General features: G+C 32.7%; 1 protein-coding gene across 3 annotated transcripts in view; it reads right to left on the bottom strand.

Moving 5' to 3' along the window:
* UBA6 (ubiquitin like modifier activating enzyme 6) overlaps positions 1–27,720 on the bottom strand; it is an 85,958-nt gene that overhangs the window by 24,784 nt on the left and 33,454 nt on the right. For all 3 annotated transcript variants that reach the window (XM_059160135.1, XM_059160144.1, XM_059160154.1), the window contains 12 exons: positions 24,517–24,597; positions 21,206–21,328; positions 19,178–19,301; positions 17,172–17,275; positions 15,398–15,460; positions 14,401–14,477; positions 13,763–13,829; positions 8,882–9,025; positions 7,477–7,544; positions 6,103–6,181; positions 4,923–5,003; positions 604–681 (listed from right to left, as the gene is read on the bottom strand). In XM_059160135.1, the coding sequence (XP_059016118.1) occupies positions 604–681; positions 4,923–5,003; positions 6,103–6,181; positions 7,477–7,544; positions 8,882–9,025; positions 13,763–13,829; positions 14,401–14,477; positions 15,398–15,460; positions 17,172–17,275; positions 19,178–19,301; positions 21,206–21,328; positions 24,517–24,597 (1,089 nt within the window). The remainder of the gene's footprint in view (positions 1–603; positions 682–4,922; positions 5,004–6,102; positions 6,182–7,476; positions 7,545–8,881; positions 9,026–13,762; positions 13,830–14,400; positions 14,478–15,397; positions 15,461–17,171; positions 17,276–19,177; positions 19,302–21,205; positions 21,329–24,516; positions 24,598–27,720) is intronic.

The raw sequence follows: 27,720 nt of genomic DNA, 5'->3' as shown, positions 1-27,720 counted from the left end.
GTTAATTACGTTCCCTAATTGATCAAGATTATCAATGGGTTGTTGAAAAATAAACTGCAAAAACATTTTTAAAGTGAAAGCAAGTATGTTTCACTGACTAAAATGTTTCTTTTCCTAAATATTTTGAATTCTATAAAAAGACTGAAAACTGGCATTATTTTACAATAAAGAGGACATTAAACAGTAAGATCAAAGAGCAAAAAAATTCTAAGTGCTAAATTTTACCTATTTTGTAATAAAGACTCCAAAAAAGACACTGTCAAATGTGTGAGCTATTAAAACTTTAAATTAGGAAATCTGTAACCTTCATTTCTAAAGTTAAATATGTAGATACATCTTGATTATATTATGAAAGAAATACTTCCCATGACTCACAACTTAAGATTTTATATCCAAAATCAATATAAAAACCAATTTTTACATTAAAAAATAATTATATATTTGTCGCAAATGTCATTCCTAATGTTTGACAGTTTGAGAGAGTCTAATAATACAAAAACACCTTATGCTTGCTCATGCACCATTTTCTATTTATAAAATGGAAACCCTCTTTTTTGTATAACACAACAAATATTTTAAATTTGAAACAGAGTAGCAACAAACCTGTATGTGGTGAGGACGAAATAGGAACTGTCTATTCAAGTTGGATTTTTCTATCAGGTCAGGATCTGTAACTGTAACCTAATGTCAAGAATAGAAAAAAGCTAACATTAGGTAAGAGAAAAATTTACATCTATTTAGCTTTTCTCAGAAAGACCAAAATAATTCCCACAAGTTATTCTAAATTATTTTAGCTGGTAGAAGTTATAATACAAATATTCCAACGGTTACCAATACTAATATTTTTATACTATGTTCATCTATAATTAATGCTCAGCATGGGAACATGTCAAACAAAACTGCTAAAACTGATGATAATTCATGTTCAAAACTTTTTTCTAATTGTTCATAACAAGAGGCTAAAACGTCACCACATTTTAGAAACATGTGATGGACTAGCCATAAAGGAGTTAGCGCTTCTTTCTAAACATTTATTTTCAACTGCAACAAATTTGGAAAGAAAGTCTGCATGTTTCAGTTTGAAAGAACTCTTGCTACATCAGAGGTCTACAAACTACAGTGTAGGCGCCTGCCTGTTTTTATAAATAAATTTTGTTGAAACACTGTCATGCCATTTGTTTTAAGTACAGTCTATGGCTATTTTCATGTTGTAATGGGACAGCGGACTTGTTGTGACAAAGATCCTTGGTTCACAAGCCTAGAATAGCTGCAATCTGGTCCCTTAAGAAGAAGTTTGCAGACATTCTAAGGGATGCAAAATTAAAATAAACGGATCCAAGATAATCTGAAAAGCATGCATTTGTCACTTAGATTAGCATTTGTGTAAGATCTGACTAGGAGCAGTATTGCTAGAAGCCAGTTTATATATCAACTTTATATTGTGTTTGAGTTGTTAGGTATTGACTGATGTTCACATTCACTTTCTTTTAGCTGGTATTACCTGAATACATCAGTTTTTTGGGGGGGTTTGTTTTCAACATCACTATACAATTATGTGTTAGAGTGTCTCTTTAAAATAGGAAACAAAAGGCATCAAATAGAAAATGTCTTTTAACAAAAACCTTATAATCAATATATGATTACTGTGATTACTGATATAAGGCTTTTTTCCTACCTCCCCCACACCACTTTTTTATTCACTCCCTTTTGGGGAAGTCTTAAGTTTTCTTAACTCCAGTCCCCCTCAATCCTTACTAAGTTGGTTTGGAAGTTAACCACCTATTTTTATACGGTTATACTCAAAATTTTCACACACACATGTGACCTAAGCTCTAAAATTAATACAGTATCTTCCTCTCGAATAGAGGATATTTGAACTCTCTCTTTTAATATCAGTGAACATTTTACTTATTTTTAATCATCCCATCCCCAATGTCAATATTTTAATTAAAGCTTAAAAAATCTCAATGTTTATTTATATCTAAGAATGCTGACAAATGCCTCTACTTACCCTTGCTTCAAGCACTGCACATATTATCTAATAGTTCTTTCGGTGAGAACCAATAAATGATCATTTTTCATCATTTCACCTGTCAGTTATCTTTACCTCTCTTGAAAAATAATGTAGCTGGGTATAGAAATCCAGGTTGATAATTATTTCCCTCTATAATATTAAGTATAGTATACTATTAAATAGTATATTAATATTAAATAGTATTACTATTAAATAGCATATTAATAGTATATTATAAATAGTATGCTAATTATACTAATAGTATAACTATAATATACTATTATAATATAGCATAGCATAATATACTAATATACTATTAGTGTAATTAGCATACTAATCATAATATACTATTAATTACTATACTATTAATATTAATAGTATATTAATAATATATTAATAGTATATTAATATTAATTATATAATTGTTATTACTTATATAACTATATTTATATATAAAATAATAATTGTTATTATATAATTAATATTAAATAGTATACTATTTTCTCTCTGAAAATTCTACTACACTTCTGTTGGGACTATGTAAATGAATCCTCTTTCATTAAAGAAAGACAGCTTTCGTAAAAAAAAGATAGCTTTCTGGGTTTTTAACGTCTATGCATCAATTCTCATTTCAGTTGTATGTGAATTTTAGGTTCACTGACTACACAATAAAGTCTTATTTGGTTTTCTGTAAAAATTTTAGTGCTTTCTGTCTCTCATGTTTCTATTCCTTTTTTAAAAAAATTTATTTATTTAACAGACAGTGATCACAAGTAGGGAGAGAGGCAGGCAGAGGCGGGAGGGTGGGGGAAAGCAGGCTCCCCGCTGAGCAGAGAGCCTGACGCTGGGCTCGATTCCAGGACCCTGAGATCATGACCTCAGTTGAAGGCAGAGGATAAACCCACTGAGCCACCCAGGCGCCCCCCCCCCCTTTTTAAAAAAATCTTTGGTCATTTTAAAGTTTATTTTAAAGTTTGTTTGATCTATTACTTGTAGCACTCCTGTAATCTAGTTCGTCTATTTTCATTTAACTTATTATTCTTCCAGGTGGTACTTTTTTTCTCATAGATTGTCACTTTTTATTGTGAATTATCTTGAATGGGTGTTAATTTCTTCGCATAATTCTATGTACTTTCGGTGTTTATTTATCACCACAATGCAGTTCCACATTTGTTATTGTCAGTGCTCTGAAGATTTCAATGGTCTTAACTGTTATATTCATCTCTCTCCTTGAAGTTTTTATAAGATATAATTTTGGATTCTACACACCAGTATGGTACATACTCTTCAATAACAGTTTCTCATGAGTTACTTCCTTTTCTATTTAATGTTTGGGACATATACTCATATACACTTGTGAATAACCACAGCTTTTAGCTCAGAAATTAATTTCTCTCTTGGTTCCTGGAACCTGGGGATATTTCCTTCCTTCTTCCCAGTTAGTCGGGAATAATTTATATGGCAAGTCTATGTATTTGCAGGATAGAAATGTGTGCACATTAACTTACTGTGCTTTGTCATCTGAAATCAATAGGATTATTTACTATAGTACCTTTATATGCTGATACGCATTATGAATTTCCAGGAGTTAAGATATTCAGGTGATTCCCAAACTTAGGTAACCAAGATTTCTTAATTCCTTTATTTATTTATTTAATTAGAAATACCTTTTAAAACCACTAGAACGAACAGTGGCTTGTGAAACACAATTTAGGAAATGTTAAGCAGGAAAAATATGTATGTAAGAATATCAGTCTACAACTGTGATAGTTAAGTTTTTAAGTGGAATATGAAGACAATGTTAATATAACTATAAACTGTGGGGCGCCTGGGTGGCTCAGTGGGTTAAGCCGCTGCCTTCGGCTCAGGTCATGATCTCAGGGTCCTAGGATCGAGTCCCGCATTGGGCTCTCTGCTCAGCAGGGAGCCTGCTTCCTCCTCTCTCTCTCTGCCTGCCTCTCTGCCTACTTGTAATCTCTCTCTGTCAAATAAATAAATAAATCTTAAAAAAAAAAACTATAAACTGTGAACTAGCATATAAATTTTAGTCATTTCATTACTATTAATCACTATGATAAAATATGAAATTATGACTCTTGGAAGCTAGTTTATATATCAAAGGCAAAACAAATTAGTGAAATATATTCTTATTTAAATATATGACATGGCTTCCCAATTAACTCACATTTATCATCTTAAGAATTTAAACTACACCGAAGTTTTTATTATTCCCTTTTCTTTTGATAATCACTAACTGAAAATTTATCTGAGAACTCTGCCATTTTCTAATGTTAGCTGCTCCCATCTTAAAGATTTATTTAATAATTTGTAAGAAATCTTTTTTTTTTTTTTTTTTTTAAAAGATTTTATTTATTTATTTGTCAGAGAGAGAGCGAGCGAGAGCAAGCACAGGCAGACAGAGTGGAAGGCAGAGTCAGAGGGAGAAGCAGGCTCCCTGCGGAGCAAGGAGCCCGATGTGGGACTCGATCCCAGGACGCCGGGATCATGACCTGAGCCGAAGGCAGCTGCTTAACCAACTGAGCCACCCAGGCGTCCCTATTTAATAATTTGTAAGAAATCTTAACAGAAATAATAACAATTCTAATGTGCTTTATAGTTTGCAAACCCACTTCAAAAGAATTTGATCTTCATAATTACATTATGAGGTAGAAAGTAGAGATATCAGTTTCATAGTATTAGAAAAAGAAATGGAGGAACAGAGAATTAAAAACTATTTTGCCACAAGATCACTAACTTTCAAAAAGTTGTCAGAATAGAATCAGAATCTCCCAATTTCTAGCATATTCTCTCCTCAAAAATTAGTATTTCAGATCTATGCAGTCAAATATAGTACAAAAGCGAGCAGCAACAGAAATATAAACTTAATTCTCAAGGATTTATATCTTACCATTCCTTTTTCTTTGCCTGTACCAACACCAAGTAAAGCAAAGTTTTTTAACATTTCACAGCCTATGGCTCCACATCCCACCTACAGAGGAGGAAAAATGAAATATATCAGATTAAATACAATTAAGATGACTTACTACAAGGAAATTTCATCTTAACTTTCTTCAAATGCCAATTTTTAATATATACATATGATTTCTAAAATAATTTGGACATTGGTGATTCAATTTAGAGTACACAACTAGTTTATTATACTATTTTAATGGTTTCAGTTAAAGGAAAAAAGGTATAAATTAAGTAGGGAAAAGCTTAATATTTACAATTCCTTTAAACAGAAGATATTTTACTATTCTAACAAAAGCAAACAATTGAGCTAATTATTTGTATGAAATAGAAACAAAAACAAAACATCAGTGCAACATTTAGATAAAAAACATTCCTTGTTTATAGATAATCTTCAAAATTCATTTGATGAAGTTACCTACTCTAAGACTTTCCATAGTTCAACAACAGCTATTAATACTCAAAACATTATTTAAAAAACAATTACTACAAAATCAGCAATATTTTCACAACCGATTGTAATAATAAAAACAACCCCATTAATGGCAGGAAAAGGAATTTTATGGTACTGGGGTACCATATCCTGCCAAAGCACTAATTAAGATTTAAGAAAGACAGACTCTATTTACATCTTCCTTGATTCGGTAAGAAAAAATTTAAATGGTGGAGGGAAAAATCCCATCCCAAATCTAATTTTTAATGTATTTCTAGAAAATCATTTAATTTTCAAAACTTATCATACTCATATTTTAATTCTGAATGTATTAATTCTTTATACTAGGGGTTGGCAAACTTTTTTTTTGGTAAAGGATCAGATAGTAAATATTTTTTGTTTTGTAGGCCATATGGTCTCTTTCGCAACTACTCACCTCTGCTATTATAGCATGAAAGAAGCCACACACAATACATAAATGAGCAAGCTTGGCTGTGTTCCAAATGAAACTTTATTTACAAAAACAGGCAGCAGAATGGATTTGGCTTATCTTAAATTTCTACTGAATGTCTATTCTGTCAGGAATTATACTCACTTAGACTCAAATTTGCTTTAATAAATGAATTTGAGGATACACAATAGCAGTTTGGTTGTACTGTATATTCTCATCATTATTTATACTTACTAAAAAGATATTCAATTTTTGTAGCTTCTGACACAAAGTGTCTCCAATGCAAGCTCGTAAGGCATCATATCTATCTCCTCTGAGGAAAATAACATATACCAAAAACCAGAAAGGCATAAAAACATTATTAAGATTAGTTTCACCAACTTAATGTTAATACCAACTTAATGCTGTACTTTAAATAGAATACTCTGAACTTCCTCCAATCTGAAAGGAAATTATCTTATTTGAAAGACAAATGCCCTATTAAGAAATCAGTTTTTCTTTCTCCATTTAATATCCTATATTCAAATGACTTAAGTAAAGGTGACTTCAGTTTATCTAGAAACGACAATTTTCTAAAGCAGGGATTTTTTTTTTTTTTTTTTAAATAGAGTGCACGCACACACAAATGGAGGGGATGGACCGAGGGAGAAAGACAATCTTAAGCAGGCTCCATACCCAACGCGGAGACTGAAGCCAGGCTGGATCTCATGATCTTGAGATCAAGTAAGGGAAAATTTTTTAAAAATATTTATTTATTTATTTGATAGAGGGAGAGACGGAGTATGAACAGGAGGGCTTAAGGGAGAGAGAATCTCAAGCAGACTCCACACTGAATATGGACCTGATGTGGGGCTTGATCTCACAACCCTAAGATCATGACCTGAGCTGAAACCAAGAGTTGGACACTTAACTGACTGTATCACCCAAGCATCCCAGGTAGGGACTTTTAATAAAAGTTCCTAGAGAAGTCTATGGTAGGGCTTTGGAGTTGTCAATGCACTTAAATTGAAGGCAGAACTTTGGGACATGTGAATTTTGGGGGGAATAATCCATAAGCTTCTATCAGATTCTCAGAGCTCTGTGACTCAAAGATGAAGAATGATACAAATAAAAGGTGCAGATAGCAATTGTTTTCATCTATATTTTTTTAAAGATTTTATTTACTTATTGGACAGAGAGAGAGAAAGAGGTCATAAGTAGGCAGAGAGACAGGCAGAGACAGAGGGGAAGCAGGCTCCCTGCTGAGTAGAGAGCTGGATCCCAGGACCCTGAGATCATGACCTGAGCCGAAGGCAGAGGCTTAACCCACTGAGCCAACCAGGCGCCCCTGTTTCCATCTAAATTCGGAATGGTACTTTGAATGCTAACTATTCTCATGGCATATAATTTAAAACTTTATGTTCATTATTTATAAAGTGATAAAGAGATTCTGCATTATTCTGACACTTAAAAATAAGCTCTAAGTAGAGAAAAAAGTAACTGTAGAAGTCAGCAACTTACAGGAAAAGACATCTAAAACAAATGCATATTTGAGCAGAAAATCTTTTAGCCTTGTTGTCTCTTACAAATATTCAACTAAGAAAAATGCAAGAAAAATTTCAGAATTACCGTGGGAGAAACTGTTCACGTTCAGGTTTACCTAGGGTTTCGACAATATCTGCTGCTTCAATGTATAACTTTAAAGTAGAAGATAAAAACACAACTTACTACGTATAAACATTAAATTGCTAAAAAAAAAGAAAAGCAGTTTTTCTCTTCAGTAGTTACGAATAATCATTAAGGAAAACAATGATAAAAATACCAATCCTGAGTAAAACAATACATTAAAAAACAATTTGTTGCTTTTTTTACAATATACATCCCTATATTACTTTATTAAAACAATGGTTAAACTTGAAGAACTGTTAAAAAGATATAATTTGATTCATGTCACTTATCCATCTTAAAAATGATAAATTTTAACAAACCAAAGGAAATTTCACCTCCAAATCTATTTATAATTACATAAAAACTCTGGAAGCCCCATTCAATTTCAGCTACGTTTGAATAAATAATCTGATTACTTTTAGATAAGAAAGTACCTATTCTGTTTTATTTTCCAGTTTGGGTATATTATGTGATTTATAATTACATATAACAGAAGGGAAATGATTTAGGAAGTCACAATTTTAACATTTAAAAAAACACCATGTTAACGTTTATTAAAAAAAGAATTCACTCTCATTTTCATTTAAGTAACTTATGTGGCAAATTTGAACATAACTAAATGGCTGTTTATTATAACAACACAGAATCCATATTAATAACAACTTATATTCCCCATACTGTTAACAGCTGCATCTAAATTAGACATTTACAACTGAACTTGTACTCTGTGTTAAAATAAATCAAGTAATTAAGCAGCAAAACAGAACTATGTGGTACTTTTTAACACATAAATGTTATATTCAAAATGTTACAGCGTTTTCAAAAAGGAAAGGGCCTGAAGGGTATCCTTTGATATACCCTCTGCCAATTATTCCTTTTGGTAACAGAAATAAGGATTTTTTAGTTCTTTTTTGAGGTATTTTTACCCTATACATAGATCGTTCTCATACTTACACCATTCCCATGCTTTTACTTTTAGTTTAAAACTAGGAAGGAATTTTAAAGATTCCTGATGCCCAAAGATTCCATGGAACTGTTTATAAAAGTCCTGAGAACCCATGAATACTAAGCTAATAGTACTAAAAACTAAGTATAAAGAAAATTCATTCCTTCACTCTCACAAATGAGGGAAATATACCCTAGAATGCAACTTTGGGTTATATTCCACTATCCTCAACCAATGATATTGTCAGTTTCAATTAGAGAATTAAACTTTGGTGGAATATCACATCTAACTCATGCATCAAAAAACATTTTAAGGTTGCTTTTATAATATATTAATACTATAATTCATAACAAACAATCATTGTATGGGTGGGAAATTCAACCTTTTAAGTATAAAACAACATTAAAATACAGAACTAACCCACTGGCACAACGGAGAAAACTTCCCTGTCACGGCTTTCAATACTTCTTGGCTGGCAACACCTCCTACTGCTGCAGCAAGTGGGGGTAAAAAACCTTGAGCAGTCCAAGACAGCCAATGCACAATGTCAGCATTTACTTCTGGCTGAAACAGAAGCCATGAAAGATGACAATCTTAATAGTTTTTACAGAGACACTTAAAATTTCATTGGCTTACTGTGAGAATTATTAAATTACTGTAGCTTAACTTTGTAAAAAGCTACTCAATTTTCCTACTAAATACATATTAAGTCCTAAAAAATTTCCAATCTCATAATAAAAGAGCCAACTGCATGTTAGCTACCATAAGCAGTATTTCTCTATATCAGTAACTGCCCATTTTTAGTTTTTGAATCTTTATGTTTCACTAGGGCAAGGTTTAAGATTAACTGGAATATCTACCATTACAGTTTTTGTTAAAGAGCAGTTCTGTGATATCAGTCAATATTTGTGAACAACCAGAATTTTAAGAAAAGTGTTTTAATGAAAACTACAGGAAAAAATAGTAAAAGGGTCAAAAATAATGAGGCAATACATTGTTAGAAACAAAAAAAATGGAGAGTAAAGGCAATTTTCCACACTAATTTAAGAACCAATCACCATGAAGTTGTCATTATCATACTTTAAAAAAACTGAAATGATGTTTCTTGAAATAAGACTTATTTATTAGTATTTTTAAGGAAATATTGGGGAATTGGATTCTGGAGCGATTATTAGCACAATTTATTTGTGAGAAAGATCTTTTCATGAGCTCTGGCTTCTCTTTCTCTTCCTATTCTTTCAATAGCAATAACCTTAATCTTAACCTTAAAATTCAAATAGGGCTCAACTGCTTTGAAACCCTATGTAAAATAACACTACTTGTACATTTGGTGGGGGGAACAGGGAAAGCTCTTTATTCTTCAAGACATCTGTGATACAAAGAGGATACTATCTATTTAGTTACTATCTATTTACTATTCGACCCACTCCATCCATTTCAGTATTCTAGATTTCATTATTTTTCAACTACTTAGCACTAACTGCAACTCAGATTATGATTTCATTTAAGCTGTGCCATTTCTGAATGCAGAGATACTGGTGGTAGTGACAATAGTAAAAACGATGAGAATGCGAATAGAAGCAGGTAGTTTGAGCACCTACTGTGAGTTTATATTAAATTCACATGTAATTTATAAAATAATCCTAGGAAATATAATTTTTATCATTCAAATGAGAAAACTGAAACTTTGATAAAGGAATTTACTTAAGATTTTATAGCTAATAAAATAGAATCTGAACCCCAAAAGTGCAAATTACCATTAGGTTACACTATCTCCCAAGATTCTACTATTATTTAATTAACAAACAGCCAAATCTGGGGAATATTTGGTTGCCTCAGGATAATGACAGCAGCCTAAATCTAAATTTCCCCACACAACCTCTAAAAACAGGTATGTATCCATAAGAAGAGAAATAAACCAGTGGCAGAGTTTCAGTATTACTAAGAAACAAAACATTATGAACTTCAAATTACCTGTAAATAGAAAAATAAATACTAAACTCCAACAAAACTACTTTGGACATCATACTACTGCAAAGTTGCAGAGAGAGCAGGAAGTGTGTAACCACAGAAAACAGAATGAAAGGCCTAAAAGTTACAATCATTCTGAGAAAACAGAAAGCCCCACACTAAGTGCAAAAACTACTGAAAACCTATGAAATCTAGCAGATCTCAGCACTGACTATGGTGTAAGAATTTATCTGGGAGAGAATGATATAAATAGAAATAGGGAGACATCCTTTGACACAAAAGGCTAAAACAGGAAGAGAGGAAGTTAAGGATTTAACAGAAATCAAAGAGATCCACAAGACACCAACACCTATCCTCTAAAACAAATAAACAAAACAAAAACCCATTAAAGAATCCATTAAAGAAACTCCAGTATCCTAAGAGAATAAGGGTTTTAGAAGTAGTAATCTGGAAAAGAATCCAAAACCCTTGCCCTGAACCAAAAGTATGGAGAAAAATCAATTTACTATACCAAAGTAATGTAAGAAGGAAACAGAAAATTAGAATCAAAACATTTCAGCTACTGAAAATTTCTCCTCCAAACTAATCACAAGGCAGATGAAATTTGATTGAGTGAATCATACATCCTTAATGAATATTTGGGAGATGTGGGAAAACAAACACAAAACACCTCACTTTGAATTAGAAATTTAATAACTAAGTATCAAAATAATCCATCCCACCAGCAAACACCCCCTAACTGATCAAAAGGGGGAAGAAATAAAAAAAATTTATATCCATGTATCAAAATGGGCTCACAGTATACCTGAGAAAATGGACTGAATGATCAATTCTGAGATATAACCAGGTAAAATTATTACACTTTATAGATAAAAAATATAAAAAGTCATGAGGCAAAAATACCAAACTACTTATAAGAATAAGAAAATTAAGCTGGCATTACATTTCTTAACAAAACTTGTCAACAGTAAGATACAAAGCAAGATACCACTGAAGAAAGTAAGGCCTAGAATTTTATATTCAGCCAAGTTGTCTTTCAAGCATGGAGACTACTGAAAACATTTAAAACACGTAAGAATCAGAAAAATACATAATTCTGAGCTCTAAGAAATATCCTAGGATTTCAAGATTTACCATAAGGCTGTAGTAATCAAGATAGGATGGTACTAGAAAAAGGACAGAAACAACCAACGGAAGATAACACTGAGTTCAGAAGTAGTCCTACTCATAGATGTTCAATAAATTACTGAAAAATACCCAGAATATTGAATTAGGAAAGAACTACCTTTTCAACAAGTGGGCTAGAATTACTAGATATTCATATATTTAAAAATTAACCTTAATCTATGCCTGGCAGGGTATAAAAAATCTCATAAAAGCACAAAACTGTACCCAATGAATATAAAATATGAATTCTATACATTTGACCCATACTTTGCATGTATACAAAAATGAACTCATAAAACCATAAAAATTTCCAAAGAAAACAAAGGACAAAGAAAAATTCTCCAAGAAAACATATGACCTTGGATTTAAAAAGATATACAAACCACATACAGAAGAACTGGTACTTTGAAGTTTATCAAAATTAAAAACTCCTTAAAACACACTGTAATAAGATGAAAAGACAACCCATGGACTGGAAGAGAATATTTGTAAAACATGTATCCCATAAAGGACTGAAATCCAGGACATATAAAGACCTTTCTCAATCAATGGGAAAACAACTTATCTAATTAAAAAACAAAGATTTGAAAGGACAATTTATCAAAGAAGAGATAGGAGTGACAAATAAGCATATGAAAAGACACCAAAAGCAAAGTTAACTATGAAATGCAAATTAAAACCAAAACAAGATCAATACATAAACTTTAAAATGGCTCAAATCAAACAAACAGATAATATACCATTATGAAGATAATACAGAGCAATTCAAACTCTCATACATTTCTGGTAGAAATGCAAAAATGGTACAGCCACTCTGCAAAAACAATTTGGCGGTTTCTTCTTTAATTTCTATAAATTAAACGTATACCCATCATTTCACTCTCTAACACGATACTAGGTGTTTACCCAAGAGAAATGAAAACAAAAGTCCACACCAAAATCTGTATGGATGTTTGCAGGATTTTTACTCATAATTGCTCATATTGGAAATCCAAAGGTCCACCAACTGCTAAAGGGGAAAACAAATTGTGGTATACCCATATAATGGAATACTACTCAACAATAAATAGGAATGAAAATGCAACAACATGGATGAAATTCAGGTTCATTACATTTAGTAAAATAATCCAGACTCAAAAGGCTACATACTACATGATTCCATTTATATGGCATTACAAGAAAAAGGCATGATTGGTTGGGGGAGTGGGAGATGATTATAAAGAGGCATAAGGGAATTTTTTGGCACTACAAAAATGTTTTAGATCTTGATGCTGGTGGTGGTGACATGACTGTACACTTTGACTTAATTGTGCACAGTTTAACTGCATAAAGAATTTTGTGTACTGTGTATCTAAAAAGGGTCTAATTTTCTTTTAAGTTTTATCTCAATAAACCTGATGAATTCTTAACATCCTTTTAATCAGACTTCATCAATCTATTTCTAGATTTTCACACTTTTCAGTAACCACTAAATGCATAAAAGGTCTTTAACTTGTGGTTAATGACTCACTGTTTTCAGTACATTATTTCTTTCTTTGTTTAATCACATAAAATATGAGATCATATTCACTTAACCACAAATGTGAAGACTTTTCATTTCCTTCTTACTTTTATAGTATAATAACGAAAACAAAAAAAATGAATTTGCACAAACACTGCTATTTTGGTATCTGCTAAAATAAAACTATTGGCCAGCAGGCACGGCATCATAACATGAAAAAGACATTTTCTAGGTGAAATGTCCAAACATGATATGCAAAATGCAATTAAGAAATATGAATATATAATGGATAAAAGATGATTTATAGGAGAGCTTACAACTTTATACAGTGAGTTTCTGTGGGTTAACAAACTAAGTAAATGAGCAGAGATAATATTAATACTAAAAATATAGCAGCAATAGCAAATAGTAATTACTATATGCCACATACTCTTCTAAGCACATCACAAAATTAAATCACTTGATGTTCATAATAAACCCCTGAGGTAGGTAAATGCTATTTTATAGATTTATAAACTAAAGCAGAACAAATTCAAGTAACTTGCCTACTGTCACAGAGTCAATAAGCAGCAAAGCTGGGATCTGAAAGGTAAGAGAATATTAATATATAGAATGTATCTATGTTACACCTTTTTTGATGGCCATTAACTTTGAATATTCACCTTCTCTTCCAAGGTCTCACTTATAGATGTTGCTAGTTTCAAAAGCTCTTCAGAATCTTTTTGGCATCTAGGATTCAAAATGAAGGATCCCAATTTCAATTTTCTGAAATGCTATAAATTGTAACTCATATTCAAAACTAAAATTTAAGTAATGTGTTAAGAAAAAAAAGTGGAATTTTGCACCAGGTAGCACGAAGTGCTTACCTGACTTGAAGGTAGTTGATTAATAAGTGCATTAATTAAAAATCATGATGCTATATAAATAGGATTTAGTTTTAAATTGACAAGAAAGAAACTATTTGCAACAATACTTCTGACTTAATAGGCTAGAAAGGAAAAAATTACATAGTGGACTCATAACTCAGTAATTCCCAGATTTTTTTATTTTAAAGTTGTAGCTTCTGAAGACTTCAAAGTGGGAAAATTCTTATTTAGCATAAATCCATTTTAATAAATTGATCTTTCCACTCCTCCCAGAACAAAGAAGATGTCATAATAAAGGTTTATACAGTTTGGTGTATTTAGTAGTACTGCAACTATTAAGGGACTTTAGTTACTTTTTAAATTTTTTAAACTATCATTTCCAAAGTATTGCTTTTATAATAAAAAAAAACGTTATTTAAAACAGAAAACATTACCCAATATTTGGCTTGCGATTATAGCTCTCCTGAAACTGGTCCAAGGCAAGCATCGCTGTGTGTATCTCTAAAGGTGCCTGTTTAGAACATTAAAAATTGCTCAACAGTTATTGCCAGCATAACATGTGCTAGACAGGCACTGTGCTAAAATTTTGTAAACATTATTCAATTCTTAAGATAAATCAATTACCTTAATACTACTATTATCTCTAATTAACAGATAAGGAAGCTGAAGCTTAGAGAAGTTAAACAACTTGACTTAAAGCCCATAAGGCTATTATTTAACATAATAGTGTGTCAGTCCCAGGTTTTAGTACGTTATCTGCATGAAAGTCACAGTAATATCAACTAACAACAACAAAAATTTGTATAAAATCAGTATCACCAAATCCGTTTCCTTGATCAATGTTTATAAATCTGGAAACTGTTCATATAATAATTCTTTCCTTACCACAAATAAACTCACTGCTGCACAATTATATTCAGGGATTTAAAAGTACACAATAAATGCTTCCAAGGTTTTTAGGAAGAAACATGTATCATATAAAACTACATGGTTCATTTGGACACTGGGGAAGGTATGTGCTATGGTGAGTGCTGTGAAAGGTGTAAGCCTGATGATTCACAGACTTGTACCTCTGGGGCAAATAATACATTATATGTTACTAAAAATAATTAAAAAAAAAACCTACATGGTTCAGAAAATCTTTTAGTAAAGTCATCTGCATAAATTACTGAAATCATTTTTTTAAATACCAAAGCTAGTATATCATTATTAAAGTAACATATATTCCTATTATTTTAAAAAGTTTTCCATGAAATAAATTCCTGCTTTTAATTCTTGGGAGTCAACTCTAGGTATGTGAATCCAACCTTTATTAAAAAAACCTGACAGAAAGGTATATACATGGTTAGCCTACTTCAACTTTAAAATGTCTCTTACCAATTCCCAACCCCACTTTGCTTCCTCTTTAAAAACTACAAAGTGTTTATTTACCTCAGGGTTGCTAAAATCCGCAATAAGGCACTTTGGATGTTTTATCTGAGTTTCCAATGGCTCCTTAAAAAAAAAAAAAAATTTCTTCAGAGTAAGTGAGTGATTCCTTGACAAAATATATAGAGCACTAAAAGGAATACATCTCTCTCAAAGGTCTGAAATAACTATGGATGGTTGGGCTAATACGGTTTAATTGAAATATAAAAAAGAGTTACTATTCCCTACTGCCCCTTGTTTAAACAATTGTATTTCATTTTTTTGAATGTTAAATGCAATTAGACAACCTGCTACTATATTTGGGAAGAATTGGTGAAAACACCTATATACTTGAAGAAAACTACTGTTTTAATAAAAAAGCTACTGTATTTTTTTGATATCGAATTATCAAGATTTGTTATGCCTGATAAGACTTGAATAAATACTCAAAGCTGAAATTTTCTGCGTGGAGCAGAGAACACACGAAGGCCGAAAAACCCAGCCAATCAACCAACCATCCCCTCAAACACCCACCCAATCTGAAATTTACTTGGGGTATAAACCTGAGGCATTATTAAAAACTGGGAACAGAGCCAAGAGGAAATAATGCAGGGGCAGATTTGATGAACTATATTTTGATCTGTTGTTTTCTTCAAACTTTGGCTTGGACTAAGCCTTGTAGAGGACTATGGTTAATAATTGTTCTGGAAAGAAGAGGTAATCAAGTTAAACCTTGAGAACTTGCAAGAAAATATAGAGATGTAGTAGACAGCTTATAATGAGAAGGAGCCTGTGGATTGAAGCGGCAAGAAACTCCTTAGTTCCTCATTACACAGTAGCTACTATATTCTCTCTCTGTCTCTTTTTTAAAAGATATTATTTATTTGTCACACAGAGAGAGACAGCACAAGCAGGTGGAGTGGCAAGCAGAGGGAGAGGCAGGCTCCCCCTGAGCAAGGAGCCAGATGTGGAACTCAGTTCTAGGACCCTGGGAACATGACCTGAGCCAAAGGCAGATGGTTGAGCCACCCAGATGTCCCTGCTATATTCTATTTAGAAACTTAAATTTCCTTTCAATGTCAGTTTGTATAGGCTTATTTTATATTCCCAACATATACACTCTTTCCTGAAATTAAAATTTAAAAACCTGAACTAAGTATGAAAAATATTCCTTTTAATTTAAAAATGTAAATAATTGAGTAGTAAAACAAAACATAGCTTCAATGCTTGTTAAATCCTTCAAACATATATTAGTTTTATCTTTTGTCTTAGGGAATAAGAAGAATGATCAACTCTTTGATGATTCAAAAAAGTAGAGTCCTTTTGAGGTAATTTTTATACCTTAATTACATGCATTGGTATTCTAGATATAAAATTTTTTTTCTAGATATAATTTTTTTTAATTGTTATCAGTTTATTTCCCTAAATTGATCCCATTTCCCTCCAAGTATGTACAAATTAAAAACCAAAAATCTGGGGCGCCTGGGTGGCTCAGTGGGTTGAACCGCTGCCTTTGGCTTGGGTCGTGGTCTCGGGGTCCTGGGATCGAGTCCCGCATCGGGCTCTCTGCTCAGCAGGGAGCCTGCTTCCTTCTCTCTCTCTGCCTGCCTCTCAGTGTACTTGTGATTTCTCTCTGTCAAATAAATAAATAAAATCTTTAAAAAAAAAAAAACAAACCAAAAATCTGTTCAGCTACTAAATCTACTGAATTAATTGTCTGGTTAACTATTACTTTTTTTTTCTCTTCTACAAAGAAATATATTTAAAGCAAAAAAACAAACAAACAAACAATACTTACAAAGCAAAATGTTTTAGGAGTCTTAATTTGGACAGCTATGCCTCCATGTAAATAAGGTTCCAGGTCTGTAGTATCACCAATGCTGAAAGAAAATGGTGATACCACTAAAAGAAAAATAAGAAAACCATTATGTACTGATATAGGTATTTAAATTTGAAGACTTATGATAAAAATCTTAATTTTCCCTAATTTATACAATTAGAAGATCCCATTATAAATCTTTTTTGGAGGGGGCAGAAAGTGTGGAAAACTAGACACACTATTTTTCCAATGTGAACTCAAGCACTTACAAATTACCAAGAAAACCCAAAGGGGGTAACAGTAATGAGGGATGCTTACTACTAACTAGTAAAATCATTTTATAAGACATCAATAACTAATACTGATAACTAATAATTATATACAATTAATACTAAAATATAATGTGGTACTGGCTAATGAGTAGGTAGGCAGACAAATGGTTGCCTGAAGATTCTGAACTATCACAATCCCCCATGGCACAGATCCCAAAATAACAATAACCCTAAATGATTAGCTGAGTCGATTTCTGCAAAAGCAGATAAAAATTCTTCAATGTTAATGATCTAACTTGTATTTTATGTATCGGATATAGTCTGGGAAACAAAATCCAGTAATTTTGTGACCAAAGATGCTCAATTAACCGTAGATCCAAAATTGTTTTAGTATAAAGAGTTCATAACAGGACTAATTTTTTCTCTCCTAAGGATCCATTTTGCAGTCATTACAAGAAAAAAAAAGTAATCTATTTACTAGTCTATACAGTAATTACATAATTAGACTTTCAAATGTCCTAAAGATTAACATGAATCGTTCTTAGCTAACAGGTGTAAACATGCCACCTTTGAGTTACAAGATGTCTAGCAATGTCTTTATATCTTTTAAACATGGGTGAAGGAAAATCACAAACTATTCAAATTAACACTGCTAAAAATTCACTATCTTCAACTTCAAATGGGCACTAAATGAAGACTGATAATCCTTCTATTTTCTTTTAAATCTTTTTATTTTTTAAAATGTTTACTCTCCTCAAATCTCTAACTGTGGCACCTTTCCTCTCCTTTGGGCAATGACCTCATCTTAGTCTATTAAAAAAACCAAATTCCTTCGGCTTTTGCCAACAAACCCACAAACTTGCCTGTAACAACATCCATTCATTTTTTCCATCCAAGCCACTGAATAAAAACACGTTTCCATGTATAGTTCATAGCCACCTTACAACGGGCCTGACCTGCCCTTCCACCTTACCTTCTCTTCAAAACTTCCCTTTTGCACTCCCTAAATGAGTAAGTTGCCCATGTTGCAATACTTCCCTCCTTACTGAATGAGATCATGAAATTTCCTCTTAAATGCCTTAAGACTTGCTGCCTCAACTCCCACTGCCACCCTGCCATATTATATCTTTTAGTCCCTTGAATTGTTTTGCCATTTATTATTTGGCCTTGCATAGAATATTCTTTTTACCACTTTCCTAAGTCAATCCAATCTTAAAATTTTTTTTTTTTTTAAGATTTTATTTATTTATTTGACAGACAGAGATCTCCAGTAGGCAGAGAGGCAGGCAGAGAGAGAGAGAGAGGGAAGCAGGCTTCCTGCGGAGCAGGGAGCCCGATGCGGGGCTCGATCCCAGGACCCTGAGATCATGACCCGAGCCGAAGGCAGCAGCCCAAACCACTGAGCCACCCAGGTGCCCCAATCCAATCTTAAAATTTTAATCAAGATATTCTGTCCTCACTGCTGCTGTACCAAGACTGGGTAGATTTCCTTGCTACATTTAGAGTTCCCAGAATGCCTGTATTCTGTTTATACCATTGCTGCTTAAGGTAAGTATCTCCTCACTTGGATCGAATGTTTTGAAGCGAAGAACTAGATCATGTCGGAGTTAATGTTGAGTTTCAGCACTGAGTAGATTGTCTGAACTACTAAATAATGAGTAAGTGCTAAATAATGAGTAAGTATAAATGAATTAATAAAACTTATAAACTTACCAGTTATTTGTTGCGTAGATCCATTTAAGCCCGTCATTCCATTAACTTCTCGAAATGTTACAAACTGCCCAGTCTCAAGTTTGTGAGGATGATTTTCAAGGCAGGTGACAATGCCAGGATTAGCCTAAAAACAAGTTCATGTATACCTTTTTTGTACAAATTTTAAATCTCTCACAAAAGGGACCATGTTATCATAAAATTCTCAAAATAGTCAAAATACTGGGACATTCCTTTTTTAGTAAAAGCCTTTTAAGAATTCTCGCAAAATAATGATCATCTTATTTTACTATCAATGTTTAAAATAGAATTTTTATATTTCGGGGAGACAGATTCTACAAGGGAGTTCGGATATTTCACAGATATAAAGATTTCTGTGACTTCTGAAAGACATTCAAGTCATCAAATTTAAATTTTAAAGTTTTGTTACAAAAAACTGTACAAAAATGATGAATCTAACTTTAAGATCAAGGAAATAGAAGGAAGAAGGACAGAAATTTAAAGCCAGAAAACTGGTAGTTTAAAGCTTGCCCAACACTTTAAAGGAAAAAAATACATAGCCCAGTTTACCAGGATAAAAATAGGAAGAAATTGGCTTATCTTACCAAACAGGATGGATGGGATAGGTCAAAGGCCCCCAAATTTCCCAACTACATATAATCCAACACACTTCTTGAATAAGGTAATGATAACTTAATCTAATAAAAGCTAAAGAATTGTCATTCTGTCTTTCATAATTGTGAAGATTCTAAAAATTCTCTTGTGGACTGAATAATTTGGAAAAGAATAAAATCATGATCACAAACATGTAGATAAAATTAACCTAATGTGGTTTACTAATGTCTCAAGAAGAATAAAATTCATAAGGACTTTATTAAAAAAGAGGAATAATTTGAAGGTAAGTTAAATGGGAACACTTATGGTTATTTTATAATTCTTTATGGATAACCTTCATACTTTGTGCACTGTTCAATAAAAGAAAATACCAACGTAATACAAGCATCCATACTAGACCCTGGAGCATATTCTAACTGTATGATATTTGCAGGGACAAACTAAAATCAAGTACAAAGGTTAAAGGTTGAATAAAAAAATCATTCTGTAAGTAGAGAGACAGAAAATGATTTTTTCAAATGCATTCTTCCTAAGAAGGGGTGAAAAGGCAACATTACACTGGGTTAAAAATCAAGCATAAAGACAGAAGCACAAACACTATCAGGTCAAAATATATTACTCCCTTATATTTGGCTTCTTTTTGAGCTTTAATGTAAACTGACTAAAAGGATCAAATAAATGTAATGATTTAGACTAAAACAAACAAACCAAGAACTAAAAAAAAAAAAAAAAAAAAAAAAAACAAGTAAGAAATTGATCATGATGATTTTTCTCCAATTCTTTTAGGGAATTAAAAACTTAAGCTTATATGAACTTTCTAATGTGACTAGAAAGTACGTACAAATTTTAAATCTCTCACAAAAGGGAGATTTGATCTTAAGGGTAATTCTTAACTTTTTTCTTAAGGGTAATTCTTAACTTTTGATCTTAAGGGTAATTCTTAACTTTTTTCCTCCTCCAAATGATGTTTTAGAAATATAACAAATTTTAAAAAAGCTCTTGTCTATGTATCCTCCTGTAGTCAAGTGATGGGCCAGGTGACTTATGACATACTTAGTACATCTACAATCTGACACAATAAACACTGAATCACACTTCATGTCCAATAGGAGCACCACACTGAACAAAATTAAAATTATGACATAAGTAAATGTTTATGTACCAATTATTAATGTTAGAAGGAATCCAGATACTCTTGTCTATTCTAACTTTATAATGCAATCAAGAGATTTACACAATATTCCCTTACAAATTATCTTAAAATATTATAAAACAAATGAAAAATACTGCATATTACAGCATTTTGCTAATATCACTATTTGCAAAATTATATTCACATCAACATTAAAAAATTAATCATATAAATACACAATTACATATATATGCATATATATATATATATACACACAATCATACTTGTGTTATATTTGAAATGAAAATTTCTTTTGGCTCTTCTCCGGTAGTATCTGAAACTTCAAATTCATCACCGAAATCACAAAACAACCGTGACCAAATTCCATGCATATCTGCACTGATGAACTGTGAAATGATAAAAAATAAGTTCAAGCTTATCTATTTACCTAAAGAAAAAACCTCCACCTCTATTTTAAGCCCCCTTACAACATGTTTATTTGTAATTAAGATTATCCAAAAACCCCACAAAAAAACAGAACAAAAACAAAAACAAACAAAAGACTATCCTTTGGGATATAAAATGAATCACAAATAAAATACATTAATTGTAAACTGTTTCAGGAATCAAGGATATTGGTATTTGGGACTGGATATTTCTAAGTATTACACAATTAGAAGATGACACAATCATCATTATACATTCTCTGATTTTTTTTTTTTTTTAGAGATTTTATTTATTTATTTGACAGAGATCACCAAGTAGGCAGAGAGGCAGGCAGAGAGAGAGAAGGAAAGCAGGCTCCCCGCTGAGCAGAGAGCCCTGGGATCCAGACCTGAGCCAAAGCAGAGGCTTTAACCCACTGAGCCACCCAGAGGCCCCTACACTCTCTGATTTTTAAATGACAAAAATTCTTTCCTTGTCCTAAAACTCAAGTAAAATATTTAAGAAATGGTTATTTTGGTTCAATGGTCTTAGCAGCGAATTTTTACTTTCCATTTGAGAAAATAATGAGTGCCTAGTCACTAAAAGTAGAGTTAATGGAAACTAGAACAGAGCTCAAAGCTGAAAATGAAGGCCACAAACAGAAAAGGGCTGAGGTACTAACAGTATACATCAAAGTGAAGAGAGGTAAAAATCAGATTCTTACACACAATTGTTAATCACTGTTTTATTAAAAGTGATTTTTATAATATTCTCCATTCTAAAAAACTGTAAAGAAACTGTTTTTGTGCTCAAAATTATTTTTAGAGTTAAAAATAATAAAGGGAAATTCTTACTCTGTAACACATATGATCCTGTATAAAGTCATTTTTTTTAAATAAAAACTTGTATATTCATATTTGGATATAAAAATGTAGCCCATTAAAGTAATTTATACCACTTATTACATGAAGTAGTGAGAGTCAATAGAAGACTACCTCCTACTGGATCATGTACTGCCTTTACTATCAAAATGGACACGCACAGCATTTTTTAGGAGACAAAACTGAGCAGAAATTTAGAAACTTTTTAGCTTCAAAAGCTGTAAACTTGAGGACATTTTCTTTTGAGAACAACTTTCAAGTAAGACAGTGTATATCAATTACATAAATAAAGATTTTAGCTCATAACTCAGTGTAATTAATTTGTAAAACTTCTGTGCCCTGTCTTAAGTTTACTGACTACCTTATGTCTTATTCATCTGTTTAAACTGTGAACCACAGCATAATGTTGCACAGAATGCAAATATGTTATGTAAACACCACAATCCAAAAATTTTCACCACATCTATTTAATAGAGTGTGGCTGTTGGCTTAGTGCCTACCTCCAAGGAACGAATAGTTTTTTCTTTTTCCAAAGGAACAAATAATCCCACAAAGGAGGTGGGGCTAGTAATATATATGTAACTGCACAGGATCCATTATGATTTTTCCAATCTAAACCTATTTCTGGTCTTTCCAATGTCACCACAACTCAATTACTCCAGAAAAATCTAAAAGTCATTCTTGATTATTCTTTCCTTCACAACTCATATTCATCTATTCTCATATTTCAAATTCAGTGATTTCTTACAATCTCTATTTCCACCTCTCTTGATTAAGGCACCAGCATCTCTCACATAGGCTACTCTATTCTACCCTCATATTTCAATGGCTCTCTTTTCTCTTTGGGGTTTTTTTTTTTTTTTTTTTTAGATTTTATTTATTTGTCAGAGAGAGAGTGAACACAGGGAGACGCAGAGGGAGAAGCAGACTCCCTGCTGAGCAAGGAGCCCGATGTGGGACTGGATCCCAGGACGCTGGGATCATGACCTGAGCCGAAGGCAGCTGCTCAACCAACTGAGCCACCCAGGCGTCCCTCTCTTTGGTTTTGTAATTCCTTCATGTTCTTAAGAATTATTGAGGACCGAAAGAGTTTTTATTTCATAGGTTGTAACTATTGATATTTGTTGTGTTAGAGATTAAAACTGAGAAACATTTAAAACACAAGAATACACACACATTCCATTAGCTGTCAAAGCAATAGTATCACTACGCATCATCTAGACTTTGGAAATTCCACTGTACCCCATAAGAAAATCAGACTGTAAAAGCAAATAACATTTTATAATAATATGATGAAAATAGTTTTGACTTTACAGATCCCATGAAAAGATATCAAGAATTTCAGTATCCTTGGACCATACTTTGAAAACTACTGCTCTAGACTATTTTCTATACAGCATATCCAGAGTAAATCTTTTAAAAAACATACATTAGGCCAAAATCATGGGCTTAAAACTCAGCTATCCTCAAAGTTATTTAAGTTATGGCCTTCTAATTACTTCTCTGAACCCAATCCTCTGAAAATGTGTACTCATATCCTCTTTACCCAAACTCCGTTTTGGTCTTGCTTGAGTCTTCCTGTTCCTTAAACACACCAAGCAAATTTTTATACTTGTAAGTCTTTATACCTGCTGTTCTTCATGATTTGAATCTCTTTCCCACATTTTCTACAGCTGGCTCTTTATAATTATTCAGGGTTCTATTCAAATGTTATCTCCCCAAAGAGGAGTTCCCTGACCTTTAATTTAAGAGAACCAACACTAGTTCCCATCCCAACGTCATGTAGACATTATACTCTACTTTTTACCTAGCTTTTTTTCTCCATAGGACTTGAAACTAGGTATTTCTTTGCTTTTTTACTTGTATCTTCCTTACTAGATAATTTTCTAGAGTAAGAAAATTTGTTTGTCATATTCACTAATGTATTCCTACTGCCTCCAACTGTATCTGTAGCAGATGCTCAATCAGTTTTTCTTACAAGAACCAATAAACGTCTTGAAAACCACCATTATGCCATTTTTAAAGTTAAATGATGAAGTCAATATTCACTATTATTTCCATTCCTAACCTTATTTCTTCCTTAGTTTTGGTAATTTGCTGTAAGTCAAATTTAGATCTTGGTTTTGAAAACAGGAAATGAACATGATGCCAAAATTGAGAGGAAAATATTACTGTGAGTATCCTCATGTAAAAAGAAACTTTTAATACAACGCACTGAAAAACTACAAATTCTAATAGTGGAAGTGTTCTTTCTTTAACTACCTGTCATTATTAAATGATACTATTACCTTAATTGGAGGGCAATGAGAATGGCAAAAGTTATTGATCTTCTTCTGCAATGGAAGCTTGATCTCAGTTAATACAACACACTGTTAAGAAGAACATAAGAAATTAAATACTAGAAAATAAACAATTAGTTTGGAAAAATACACTTCTAAATCAGAAGCATTTCAGTTTGCATCATGAGAAAAACATTGTCTTCCTTACTAAAAAATACTATTCTATTGTACTCCATCCTAAGGTTAAAACCTTCAGAGTTATGGAATAGCAAAAGTAAAAATAACACACTACATTAGTTGGCTTAGCTTGCTTTTACTTCAGATATTCAACAGATTCACAATATGACTTTTGCTTTATGACAGGGTTATTAGTGAAACCACCAATTTCTGTTATTTTAAAAAAGCAGATTATAATTTTTTTCTTTTTTCTTTCATTTATTTATTTTATTTATTTATTTACTTATTACAGAGAGAGAGAGTGAGAGAGGGAACACAAGCATGGGAGAGCTGGAGAGGGAAGCCCGATATGGGGCTCGATCCCAGGACTCTGGGATCATGACCTGAGCTGAAGGCAGATGCTTAACGACTGAGCCACCCAGGTGCCCCAGAAGATTTTAATTTTCAATGCTTACCTTTTTATCATCACCTTGTGAGATAATTACAGCTCTATAATTAGATTTTATCTTAAGTAACTTAGTTTCATAAAGGTCAAAAATTTTCCTAAGGTTATTCATCTATCAAGTGGCAAAAGCAGAACTAGGCTCTCATTCCAGACTTTTTCTCGCTGCTCATTCCCATGAATTAATTGTATAACTCATTTTCACTACAAATATCCAGGTGTGAATTTATTCTTATTCATCTAGCTCAGAATATGGTATGCTTCTTGCAGGGAGATATTTCTCTTCGATGGGTCTCTTACTTTTTGTACATTTCTCAACTGGGTCAGCCATGAATCCAAGGCTCTCGACCATTCCTGGGTCATTTCTCAGGATTATATTTGCTTTGTGAAAGCTTAGGAATGAGGTTTGATACCCTCTGGAACAAAGAGGGAAAGCATATATCTGTTGCGTGCTATAAAACAGCAGGTTTCCCAAGCTCAGTGCTCCTCTTCTCAAAAGGGACCCATCACATGAGCAGACATCCACTGAGTCCTCGGCACTACACTAATGGGGTTGGAGGGAAGACAAGAGGAAATGAAACAAATATAACTTTTTTTTAAGTAGGCCCCATGCAGTGTGGAGCCTAACGTAGGGCCTGAACTCACGACCCTGAGATAAAGACCTGAGCTGAAATCAAATCAGATACTTAACTGACTGAAACACTCAGTTATCTCATGACACTCATACTTCTTACCATGCTCTGAGTAATAAAGCCCTTAGTCTCTGACCCAGAAATCTCATGTTTTCTGCCAGCAACCAGTAATATTAACAGGCTAACTTACTAAGTTTGTAAACAGAATAAAATCTGAGACTTATCATTCACTGAATCTAATTTGTGTTTCATCAATGCTGGAAAATTCTCAGCCATAATTTTTTTGAATATTGCTCTTTCCTAATACTCGCCTTCCAGAAATCTAATCTGATGAACTGAACCTTTTCATTTAAGCTCTCTCTCTTTTAAAGATCTTATTTATTTATTTGAGAGAGGGACAGAGAGAGGGAGAAAGTGTGCATGACCAGGGGGGAGGAGAGGTAGAAGGAGGCAGAGGGAGAGGGAGAAGGGAGGTGGACGCCCTACTGAGAAGAGAGCCAGATTTTTGGGGGGGGGGGGAGGCGGGGAATTGATCCCAGGACACTGGGATCATGACCTGAGCCAAAATCAAGAGTTGGATATTTAACTGACTGAGCAACCCAGGCAACCAAAGCTCTCATTTCTTTTAATTTCTCTTTCACACTTAACTCTAATTTCAATGGGCTATAGTCTCAATAATCTCTTTAGCTCTTTAAGTTCACTAATTCTTACTCCAATTGTATCTACCCACTGCTTCATCTACCTAGTGAGGTTTAATTTTTAAGACTATATTTTCCTTTCTAAAAGTTCTATTAATTCTTTATCATATCTGCCTGTTTTTAAGTTTTTTTTATTCCCATACTGTATATTTAATTCCTTCTGTATTTCCTTTTCCATCTGTAATTCCTTTTCCATACTGTATATTTAATTCCTTCTATTAAGATTCAGTCATTTGAACACGTATATTTTTTAGTCTGTATCCAATTATTCTATTATCTGAAATTCCTGGAGGTTAATTCTATTATTTGTTATATTCACTGACTCTTGATCACACTGCACTACATTTTCTGTCTTGTTATTTTGTATCCTGAATCACCTTCAAAGTAGCTTTATATACTGGAATATACCATGGTTTAGTTGGAGGTAGATTCCTTTGTATTTGTTTAATTTCTTTCTGGCATTCCAGGATATTACCAGTTTACTTCTTACGTCAAATTCTCAGCTTGGGAAATTTTACATTGTAAAGAATTGTAAAGTTTATCTCCAAACTCGGGTGAGGACAAGCATATGGTTGTGAATTCCCAGAGAAGAGCATTATTTTTTTCATCCAGAGCTCAAAAGAAAACAGGCAATCTTGTTCTGATGGGCAAAAGACTATTCTAATCAACACTTTCCTTGTATAGCTCTCTTAGGTTCTAACTTTACGAAGAGGGGTAGGTTGGAAATCCATTTCTCTCTCTCGTGTAAACCATTTTGTTTCTTCTGTTTCTAAATTATCACTAATTCCCAAGAAATGTGGTTACTGAAACCAGTGATCCCTGTCTAAAAGTGACCATAGCCAATAAGCAGCTCATTTCCTTTGGCTAATGTACATTTTTGGTCTCTGAGCACACCCCTTACATTATTTTAGGCTCAGATACTCATGTAAAAGAAGTCTATCAAAAATCAAATCAATAATCAAAAAACTCCCAGAAAACAAAAGGCCAGGACCAGACAGCCTTACAGGTGAATTCCACCAAACTTTTAAAGAAAAGTTAATATATATTCTTTTTAAACTATTCCAAAAAAGAGAAAAGGAAGGAAAACTTTCAAATTCATTCTGTGAGGCCCTGATTCTAAACCAAAGATACTATAAAAACAAACAAAACTACAGGCTAATATCTCTGATAAACAGAGATGCAAAAATCTCAACAGAATATTAGGAAACTGAATTCAATAATACATTAAAAAACTTCAAAAAAAAAAAAAAACCCTCTCTACCAA

The sequence above is a fragment of the Mustela lutreola genome, chromosome 1, assembly GCF_030435805.1.
Source record: "Mustela lutreola isolate mMusLut2 chromosome 1, mMusLut2.pri, whole genome shotgun sequence".
Classification (NCBI taxonomy): domain Eukaryota; kingdom Metazoa; phylum Chordata; class Mammalia; order Carnivora; family Mustelidae; genus Mustela; species Mustela lutreola.
The sequence above is the reverse complement of the archived record's forward strand: the minus strand, read 5'-3'. Positions and strand labels throughout refer to the sequence as shown.